Genomic DNA, 10,571 nt, shown 5'->3' on the forward strand with positions numbered 1-10,571 from the left:
AAAAGTTAAGAAGCTCAAAGAACTCCTTGGGCTCAACTCTTTGCCGCGAGGCAGCGCCGACTGGGGGCCCCCTGCTGCTGTGCTGCAGGAAGGGGGGCCCCCATGCTGGCATGTTTTTGCTGCGATCTCGGGTAATATTGTCCGGAAATGCGCAGAATAAAAGCAAAATGTAAATTAATTTCAAGTTTCTAATTATTGAAGTATTAAATGGGGCGTTTGTGCGTTTTTTTAGAGTGCTTTCCCGTCAGTTCAAGTTTCCGAAATCTGATCCTCGCAAGGGCGCCCAACAGGTTTCGGCCTAGCTGCGGTGTCTAGACAGCTCAAAACACGACACGCGTTAAAATATTCCGCAAAAAAGAAAACATTTAATTTAAATTTCATTTGAAATGTTCATCCGCAGCAGCAGCAGAGCTGCTGCAGCAACTAAGCACTGGTGTCTTCCCAGTTCGACAGAGCTTTCGAGTTTGGCTGGCAACACAAACGATGGGAAGCTGCGGATAAATAAGCTGCAACAAGAACAAAAAAGAGCATTAAACACTAATTCTCGGGCTTTACCTGCTCAGGGTTTAGGGTTTAGGGCTTAGGGCTTAGGGTTTAGGGTTTAGGGTTTAGGGTTTGCGTAGTCCGCGGCGCAGCCTCGGGAGCCTGTGCTGGTGTGTACGTACAGACACCAGAGACGAAAGAAAACGAAAAAGGCAAAAGCCAAAAGTGAAAGTTCATTTCATTTATTGCAAAGTCTAATTCGGACTTAGTTCCACCCCTTCCTGCTGCTGCAGCGGCTGCAGCAGCTGCAGCAGGTCAAACCCTAAACCCTAAATTAGCGACTAGCTGGCCATATGAGTTCGCCCCGCCACCAGCTAACAGCCCCCAAAGCCGCCACTTGAAGAATACTTTCTAAATGGAATAAACTGCAAATTTAATTTAAAATAAAAAGCTGAAAAATTAATTTAAAAAGCTGCAAAATTAATTTAAATAAAAAGCTGCAAAACAAATTTAAATAAAAAGCTGCAAAGACTCCCAACTGAGCCAAGAAGAAAAAGAATTACCGCGCAAGTTGGAGGGCATTTCATTTCGAAAGTGCCTCCAGGAATTTGCTGCTGCAGCCGCTGCTGCTGCTGCTGCTGCTGCAGCAGCAGCTGCAGCTGCTGCTGCAGCAGCGGCTGCAGCTGCCAGCGGCCCTCAGCAGCAAACAATTCAAACGAGCAGACAAGCCACCGAGCAGTGCAGCGCACCTCAAAGGCTCCGGCTGCTGCTGCTGCTGCTGCTGCTGCTGCTGCAGCAGCAGCAGCAGCAACGCGCAGCTCTTATCTAAACAAAGCACATGAAGAACGCTTCCACAATTTTGCTGCTGCAGCAAAGCCGCCGCAGCCACTCAAAACAAACCACTAAACTTTATTTCGCGCTGCCGATACCTTAACTGTCCCGGGGGCCCCCAGGGGGCCCCCAGGGGGCCCCCCAGGGGCCCCCCAGGGGCCCCCCAGGGGCCTCCCAGGGGGCCCCCCTGGGGGGCCCCCGGGCCCCTGGGGGCCCCCCCGGGGCCCCCACGAAGACCCTGAGGGTTCAGCAACGCCTTCTCCTTGCCTTCGCCGCTCAGCAGCAAAAGAAGCAAATTAAATGCACAAGAGGTCAGACACGGGGGCCCCGGGGGGGCCCCTTGACCCCTGGGGGGCCCCTTGACCCCTGGGGGCCCCTTGACCCCTGGGGGCCCCTTGACCCCTAAGGGGCCCCTTGACCCCTGGGGGGCCCCTAGGGTCCTCAAACACGAGACGGTCGCAAAATGCAATTCTGGGGGCCTCCAGGGGCCCCCGGGGGCCCCCCAGGGGGGCCTTGCCAGCCCTTAGGGGCCCCCTAAAAGAAAAACCCCTTCCCAGTAGCTGCTCAAGCGCTGGGGGTCTTATGGGCCCCACAGGGGCCCCGGGGGCCCCCGGGGGCCCCCGGAGCCCTGCGGGGGGCCCCCAGGGGCCCCCGGGGGCCCCCAAATGCCTCCGCGGGCCCCCGGGGGCCCCCGGGGGCCCCCAGAGGCCCTCCGGGGCCCCCGGGGGCCCCCAGAGGCCCCCGGGGGCCCCCAGGGGCCCCCAGGGGCCCCTGAAATGGCTTAGACTCCCACAAGTCGGATTTTTTTGCCGCGCTTCATTGCGCGAACTCCACTGAGGAGCAAAGAGAGGCCCAATGCAAAAATACCCATAAGGCTGAGGAGCTCCACCGGGTTGTCTTCTCCGTACCTCTCGAGCCTGCATGCAGCAGCAGCAGCAGCAGCAGCAGCAGCAGCAGCAGCAGCAGCAGCAGTTGTGGTGGGTGCAAGGGCCGTTGGGCGCAGCAGCAGCAGCAACAGCAGCAGCAGCAGCAGCAGCGGCAGCAGCAGCAGCGGTTTGCGGCGCAGGCGCCGCTGCTGGTCGCAGCAGCAGCAGCAGCAGCAGCAGCAGCAGCAGCAGCAGCAGCAGCAGCAGCAGCAGCAGCAGAAGTGTGGGGCCCCGGACTGACCGGTCGAGGATGTGCTGGAGCTTGGTCTTGGGCTCGACGCCGAAGACGGCGTCGCCGAAGTCCTCGGCCTTCATGACGAGCTTTTGGTAAGTGGAGGCGAACTTGGGGTAGACTTTTGCTGCAGCATAGGCGTAGAAGGCCAGCAGCAAAGTGCAGCCGAGCAGCAGCCGCAGCAAACCTTTATTTCCGGGGATTTCAATGGTTAAGTGCTGCCCGAGAAGCGCTGCGTCGCTGCTGCTGCTGCTGCTGCCAGCAGCAGCAGCAGCGCCGCGCTGCTGCTCCACCGCCACCGCCACCGTGCCGTCCTCCGCCACTTTGTAGTGAGTCACTGCAGCAGCAAAGCTGCAGCAAGAAAGGACTCCCAGCAGCAGCAGCAAAAGCAAAATGCTGCAGCAGCGCTGCATCCTCGAGGCCGCGGACTCCGAAGCAAACAGCAACTGCTGACAAGACAGAGTGAGCGAGTCCGGAGTCGCCGGCGCAGCGGGGCTCCCGAGTTTGCACGAAATGCTCAAAAAGCAACAATAAAAGCTGCCACAAAATCCATTTAAAGGAAATTAAAAAGAATTCGCGAGCTGTATCTCCACGGACACAGCCAGGCGCTCGCAACAGCAACTCGGCTGCGGATCTGTGCTGCTGCGCCGCCCGCTCGAGCTGCTGCCTGGCTGCTGCTTCTGCGCTTTCTGCTGCTTCCAGCGCCCAATCTTTCTTTGCAATTCAAAAACAAAATCAATTTCTCGCGGAAAGGAGTGGCGAGAGAAGTCCAGCCGAGCTTTCGCGCCCGAGCGCCCCGACGCCGCCTCTCAGCTGTGCCCACCGCAGCCACGGCTGCCGTGCGCGCGCTGACTTTTCGCTCACCCCAAAGGACAAAATCTTTTTCTGAAATTCCCTTTTTAATTCCATTTTAGGTCCTTTTCAGTGGCGCGGATCCTCAGAAAAGTGGTGTTTCTGCCCCGTGAGGCGCTGCGCGCAGCCCGCCACCGCGCCGTTCAACTACGGGCTGCTGGGGGCTTCCAGCAGCCGCGTTTTAACTGCAGATTCTTCTTTATTGCAGAGACTGTGACACTATGGCCTATTTTGATGCTATAATTGCAACTAGACACCGTTAGAAACAGCTCCCCTGCAGCGGGGGGTTCGTGCAGCAGCAGCGCGGCGGTGCTGCGGCGCGCTGCAAGACAGGAAGCAGCGAGCTGCAGCTGCAGCTGCAGCTGCAGCCACGGCCTGGGGATTCCAGTACATCTGTGTCACTTCAACTATTCGAATGAAGTTTTAATGACCTCTAAGGCCTCAGCAGAGCCTGTGAATCGCGGCGTAAGCAGCTCTTGCCCGCCGTGCTGCAGTGTGCAACCTGCAGCGCAGCCCGCAGCCGATCTTGGGGGCCCCAGCAAGCTCAGCAGAGCCCCCCGCAACAAAAAGCAGCGCTGATGTGTGCGCAAAGTAATGGCCTGGAGTTAGGCCAGGCCTGCGGGGATTTGCTGCGGGGCTCCAGTTTGGGGCTGGCAGCTAGCAGCGGCGCTGCAGGTGAAGGCGACCTGCATGCGGGCTAAGTGCTGCATGCAGATCGCAGCTATATTCAAACTTCTTAGCAATTGCATGCATTCCCAAACAAAGAACTTGCTCTGAGACACGCATTCGAGGCCCCCCTGGCCGAGAAAGCTGCTGCTGCTGCCCCGGAAAGCAGCAGCCTGGCTGCTGAGCCTGCAGTGGAGCCTCACCAGCCAGCAACAAAAAGATTCAAAAAATGCCAGAGAGGGTAATAAGGGTATTTGCTGGCAGTGATGGGGCAAGGTGATGGCAATGGGCTAGTAACAAAGAATGTCTAGTGCTCAGAAAAATCGAAAACTTGAAAAAAGCTGCTGAACTGTTAACACATTTCTGCCTAGGCGAAAATTGCCGCCAGATATGGAAAGGTCGGGGAATTTGGCAGCGAATGGAGCGGCCAGAAAGGGCTTAAGGTTGTGCAGCTGTGGCTGTTTCCTTTCTGAAGTGAAATGTGATCTTGCAAAAGATGCTGAAAGACATGTGGACCAGTGGTCTTCCAGCAGCGACAAGAAGTCCAACAATTAAATCTAAATTGTCATGGCTTCTTTGTCTTGAGAAAATGAAAAATAGCTGAAGTTTAGCCAAGGACTGCGGGCTAAGAAGTTGAAACACTTTCGATGTTGTATGGGCACTAGGGCAAACTATTAGGAATGTTTCCTCAAAGTAACGCACCATGTGGTCAAAGAAAACCCATCTGTGATGGTTTTAGAACAGCAGCAGAGTCACAGAAAGGTTTCTGACGCTTTAATGGAGTTGCTCATGCAAGAAATTCCAAAGAGGAATATCAGAAGGCTGTTGCTGCTGTGCAACTTGGGGGTTAGAGCAGCCTGCTTTCCCGTGTCAGTGCAGGCCTCGCCAGCTCCCGGGATTTTATTCATTTAATTCAACTCAAGCTTATTCTAATTATAAAGCAGTTAATTAATAGGTCTTGGGAGCATTAATTAATGGTGTAGGGCTGTAGAATATCAGCCAGGGGTCTACGGGGCTTCGAGTGTGAAAAGGGCTGGACAAACTTCACCAACTGCAGCCTTTTCTGGTCTAACAATAAAGGACTTAAAACTTGCACTGAGTTCGACAAAGGATTTAAAACTTGCACTGAGTTGGACAAAGGCACAAAAGTTGAAAACGCGGGTCACAGGCTTCTTCATTCTGAGACATTCTCTCGATTTCCATTCCTCTTCAGTTTCGAACAGCCTCTCTTCTCCTATCAATCCTTATTATGTTCTTATTTATTATTTTGTTTATTCATTGTATGTCTCGCGGCTCCGTGGTTCGATCACCTGCGTTTGTCCCGCGCCAAGCAATATTTTGCTGTTCCGTGTCAGTGCATGTTTGCGGCTAACTCTGCTTGAGATCTTCGTTTTTCAGAATCCCTTAAGGATATTTGTGGACTTAGATTGAAACATTTTGTGTTCCGCATTATCCGGAGGTGTTAACTTCTTTGCGTCCATCACTGCTACATTACCTCATACGCACTTTGTAAGAATGTTTGCTACTTAGAAGCTAAAACCGCCACACAGTCTTCATGCTGCCAAGGCATTTGATGGAATTAAATATTTTAAATTAGAAAGTTTGAAGATCTTTGATAAACGGAAGTGACTGCTGCGGCTGTGCAGGCCTTCCACAGTGTGCTTTGTGACCCAGGATTCCAATTGTGGATTTTGCATTTCCGTCTAATTATCATAATCTTCTCAAGATCCTTTTCATTCTCAATTTAGATGTGAACTCAAAGTGGTTTCCACTTAATGTTGAATGCTATGCTTCCCGTAAGAAGTTTCATTTCACCGTTCCAGTGTTCTGCACTAACACAGTTTTGCAATTTGGAAGGCTTTTGCAACTAATCTGAATGTGCACAGGAGCTTTCCAATGCAGAAAAGTGCAAACATGAACATCCTTTAGAAGCTTTAGTTTCCGTTGAAGTCCATAGACTCCACAGCAAACAACTTCTTAGTGCCTTGTGCCTCAGTACTGTAGCACTTAGTGCAATTTTACGCAAAGGGGTGAGGCAGAAGGCTGAATCGGACTTTGATACAAGTCCAGGAGAAGTTGAAGTCTTCTAGACTGGCTCTGGCTGCCACAGTTTGTCAATCTTTCCCTAAAAGCTTGTTTGCAAAACTATATTTTTATCTGCAGCGAGCAGCAACAGCCCAGAGCCCCCAGCGCCTCGCGCATGCAGAGTCAACAGCCTCAGGAAAAGTTTCAAAGCTTCAGAAGAATATCTGAGGCCTTTTTTAGAAGTGAAGCCTCACAGCTCCGGGCCAAACTTGGTCAAAAACGCTGCAGCAGCTGCTGCAGCAGCAGCAGCCCGCGCGCGGTCTGCTGCTGGCTGATGCAAATTGCTGCAGAGAGCTCCGGCGCGAGGCCGCAGCCGCAGCCAGGTAAACACTGAAGCCTCAAAAAAGAAGAATTTCACTGAAGTTGAACTTCAGGAGAATCTCAGAAAGAGAAAAGACTCCAGGCCCCAAGATCTGGAGCTGCGTGCTGTCTTGCAACAAGAGCTGCACAGGCTAGCGCTCGAGCTGCTGCAGCCCTGGAGGCCGCACGCGAGGCCAGCGGCAGTCTGCAAAAAAGGAATTGTTTTTATTTTAAATTTTGGAAAAAATAAAACTAAATTTGAGGCGAAGGCCGCTCAGCTGGCCTCCGCAATGAGGGCTGCGGGGGCTCGTGCATAGACACGGGGGGGCATGTGGGGCGGGGTGTATGCTTCGGGAAATAAGAACAAGAGCGGCCTTTCTCAGTTTTCCCCCCGCATTATAAAAAGGGTATTTCATCTTTTAAAGAATATATAGAGGGCTTGGAGCGAGGGGTTGTGCTGCAGCAGCAGCAGCGGCGTTGCTGCTGCGGCTGCTGTTGGGTACAGAGCAGCAGCGGCCGCAGCAGCTGCTGCAGCCGCTGCAGCAGCTGCTATGATTAGGGCGCACCAGGCTGAACTGCAGCAGATGCAGCAAGAGTGGCTCAAAGGGCGCGGAAAGGCAATTGAATTTAGTTTGTCACAGCCAGGGCCTCTTAGAGTGACTCTCCCGTGTCTATGAAGCCTCGGGTCTGGGGCAGCAGCAGCAGCAGAAGCAGCAGCAATAGCGGCTGACTGGCCGAGTTAATTTGCTGCGCGCAAATATTTCTGCAGAGGCAAAGAGGACTGCTTTGTCACGCCAGCTGCTGAGTTGGCTGCGCGGTTCTTGAGCTGGTGCCGTTGCTGCAGCAGCTGCAGCAGCTGCTGCTCCGGGTGGCCTCATCGCGGGGCTGCTGCTGCTGCTGCTGCTGCTGCCCACTGCCGCTGCTCTTTCTGCACTCCGGGCTCGCAAGCAGCAGCAACAACTGCAGCAGCAACAGCAGCAGGCGCTGCCTGCCCCGCTTGCTGGCCCTCCTCGCCTTGCTGCCCCCCGTGAGCAGCAGAGAACGCAGCAGCAGCACCCTGGGGGAGCAGCAGCAGCAGCTGCTGAATCCCGAGAAGCTCAGCAGCGGCTCCCGCTGCTGCTGCTGCTGCTGCTGCTCAGCAGCAGCGGCGAAGCCGCACGGAGTGCTTCTGGGGTCCTCCGCATGAAGCCCTAGACTTGGATTTCCCCCTCGCCAGGCACAGCGCTGAAAGGCTGCGGTGGCCCTGCTGCAGCAGCAGCAGCAGCAGCAGCACCAGCAGCAGCAGCAGACACGGCGCCAGGAGCAGCAGCGGCGCAGCAGCAGCCCGGAGGGGCCTCCTCTTTGCCCACAGCTGCTGCTGCGGCTCCGAAGCAAAATGGCGGAACAAATGGCGGTGCTGCAGCAGCTGCTGCTGGCCACGCTGGACCCCAGGCCTTCTGTGCGCCAAGCAGCAGAGCAGCAGCTAACAGCAGCAAGACAAACGGACTTGGGGCAGTTCGTGGGCTCAATGGCTGCGCTGATAGCCCTCGATCAGCCCCTCCCGGGGCCCCAGGGGGCCCCCGGAAGCCCCGAAGACCTCCTCATTGCGAAGCAAATTGCTGCAGTTACTTTCAAAAACTCCATTAGTGCCAAGGTCAGTTTTTTTCTTCCCGGGAGCAGCCGCAGGCTGCTGCGCACGCGGTGTACAGACACCCCGGCGAGTTGCACGCCGAGGACGCGATCCTCGACGAAAGCCTCGCCAGACTCGGTGTACAGACACTCCGGCAGTCTGCAAACCGAGAATTAATTAATTAAAATCAGTTTCGTGAAAAGTTTCATCTTTTGCGCACTTGCGGAAGTGCGAAAATGCGAAAACGGCGGCGAAACGCCTGCACGCAGCAGCACGTGGAATCCGATCTTGCAGAAACTTTGAACTTGAAAAGTTTGGAAATTGAATTTCCAGAAATTAGTTTCTCTGCGAATATATAATTGTTTTCAGTTCTCTCTGGCTTTTGCATTCGTTCCACTTTTCCCTGATCACAGTTCCCGTTGTGGAACGGAGTCCGCAAGCCGCCGGTGCAGCTCCCAGGTGTCTGTACACCCCAAGAGAGGCGCGGAAGTGGAACTGGAAATGGAATTCAAACACTTTTTTATTTTTGCAGGATCTGACCCTCGATGGTGCTGCTGCGGAAGCTTGGAGGGCGCTGCCGAATGAAACGAAAGCTGACATTAAGAAGCAGCTGCTGGCAGCTTTGCACACAGACTGCATTCAGGTGGGCTGTGGCTTTCGCTGAGTTGGAGGCCAGCAGCAGCTGCTGCACTTGTGCTGCAGTTGGCTTTCTGCTGCTGCTGCTGCTGCTGCTGCTGCTGCAGCGCGGGGGTTCGAAGCGGCAGACTGTGCTGCGCTTCACCAGACGCTGCTGCTGCTGCAGCGCGGGGGTTCGAAGCAGCAGACTGCGCTGCGTCTGAGGGGCCTCAGCAGCAAAAGATGGTTTTAGAAGTTGAACTTTTGGTTTTAGAAAAAAGAAAAAACTAAGTGCAAAGTTCGAACTTTGCGCCTCAGGTTGGCAATGCAGTTTGCCAAGTTTTGGCCAAGTTGGGAGTCATTGAACTTCGCTCGATGGAGTTCGAAGGGCTGCTGCCCGCGCTGCAGGAAATGGTGCAGCAGGCAGTTTCTTGCCAGCAGCAGCAGCAGCAGCAGCAGCAGCTGCTGAAGGCCTGCGGCCGCCACGCCCTCACCTGCCTGGCCTATCTTTGCGAAGAACTTGCAGACATTGTCTCCGAAGGAGAAGATCCTTCGGAAGTTTTTTCTGAACAAAGATGCAATGTGGTGTTGACAGCAGTTTTGCTTGGTGGGTGTCTTCGCTGGGGTGTCACGACACCTGGGACTGCGGGGTCACTCGCCTCTCGTTTCGCCACTGGCCGGTCCCACTTTTATTTTAGTTGCTGCAGTTGTTTTGGGTTTAATTGCCCTTTTATTTGCATTATTTATTTACATTATTTGGCCAAAAGTGCTCCAAGTTGCGCCAAAAGTCTTTTCTTTTCGCTTTCTTTTTCCATTCAGGACTCAAGGATCCCGATCCGCAGCTGAAGGTGGCGGCGTTGCGTGCTTTGTACCACGCACTGGTTTTCGCAAAAGGAAACTTCAACAAAAAAGTGCTTTCCACTTCAGATATTTTTGAAAACACTTTTGCACGGAAAATCGTGCAGCGACTGCAGCCAGATTGCTGGGGGTTGCTGCAGAAGCAAAGGTTTCGGGTGCATGCAAGGTCTGGGGGAAAGCGGAGTTGTTTGGAAATTTCAACTTTTTGAAAAATTCAACTTTTTGAAAAAAATTCAACTTGTTCAACTTTTTGAAAAAAATAAACTTTTTGAAAAATTCAACTTCGCGGCATTTTGCGACTGTTTCCTTTTTTCCTGCTCAGGAAGAACGGGACTACATCATTAATTCTGTCGTGGAGGCCGGCGACGCAACAAACCCTAGTGCTGTTCAAGTTGCTGCCTTCGACTGCATTGTGCAAATCTCCCAAGAGTATTACTCGCTTCTGGAAGCCTACATGCCGGCTATGGGACCAGTGCGTAGGGAGTGCAGCAGGGGGTGGAGGCAGCTGCACCTTTTCTGAATGCTCTAGATAGATGCATGCATGCAAAACTGCCTTGTTTGCATGCAAAGCTGCCTTGTTTGCATGCAAAGCTGCCTTGTTTGCATGCAAAGCTGCCTGGTTTGCATGCAAAGCTGCCTTGCTTGCATGCAAAGCTGCCTTGTTTGCATGCAAAGCTGCCTTGTTTTCATGCAAAGCTGCCTTGTTTGCATGCAAAGCTGCCTTGTTTGCATGCAAAGCTGCCTTGTTTGCATGCAAAGCTGCCTTGTTTGCATGCACAAGCTGCCTTGCTTGCATGCACAAGCTGCCTTGTTTGCATGCACAAGCTGCCTTGTTTGCATGCACAAGCTGCCTTGTTTGCATGCACAAGGTACATTGTTGTAAACCACTAACAGCAACGACAAGGACTCGAGAATATTGGTAAAGTGCTGAGTTGAGCTTTCGTTAACAGTGTCAATCTGCAAGTTGTTCATTTGTATGGACGGCGTGATCAGCCATCAAGCTAGGCGGCAAATTGTTCCTTAACGTTTTGCACAAAAGCAAGGACTGTTTGTTCATCTCTTTGTGAATTCTGGCTGGCCAACGCAAAGTCTTGTGAAACTTAATGCGAGAAAC

The 10,571-nt window shown here is 53.4% G+C and overlaps 2 protein-coding genes across 2 annotated transcripts; one reads left to right on the forward strand and one right to left on the reverse strand.

Annotated features, from left to right (window-relative positions):
* Nucleotides 1-1,610: 1,610 nt before the first annotated feature.
* ENH_00043210 (hypothetical protein, conserved) lies at nt 1,611-2,885 on the reverse strand (the record flags this gene model as incomplete). The annotated part of the gene is made up of 1 exon (XM_013580862.1): nt 1,611-2,885. The coding sequence occupies one exon, from the start codon at nt 2,883-2,885 to the stop codon at nt 1,611-1,613; it is 1,275 nt and encodes a 424-aa protein (XP_013436316.1).
* Nucleotides 2,886-7,750: 4,865 nt separating this feature from the next.
* Nucleotides 7,751-9,977, forward strand: ENH_00043220 (importin subunit beta-1, putative; the record flags this gene model as incomplete). Its single annotated transcript, XM_013580863.1, has 5 exons — nt 7,751-8,008; nt 8,517-8,627; nt 8,918-9,206; nt 9,419-9,612; nt 9,780-9,977. 5 exons carry the CDS (start codon nt 7,751-7,753, stop codon nt 9,975-9,977), a joined length of 1,050 nt encoding a protein of 349 aa, XP_013436317.1.
* Nucleotides 9,978-10,571: the final 594 nt, after the last annotated feature.

The sequence above is a fragment of the Eimeria necatrix genome, genomic scaffold, assembly GCF_000499385.1.
Source record: "Eimeria necatrix Houghton genomic scaffold, Enh_scaff320, whole genome shotgun sequence".
Classification (NCBI taxonomy): Eukaryota; Apicomplexa; class Conoidasida; order Eucoccidiorida; family Eimeriidae; genus Eimeria; species Eimeria necatrix.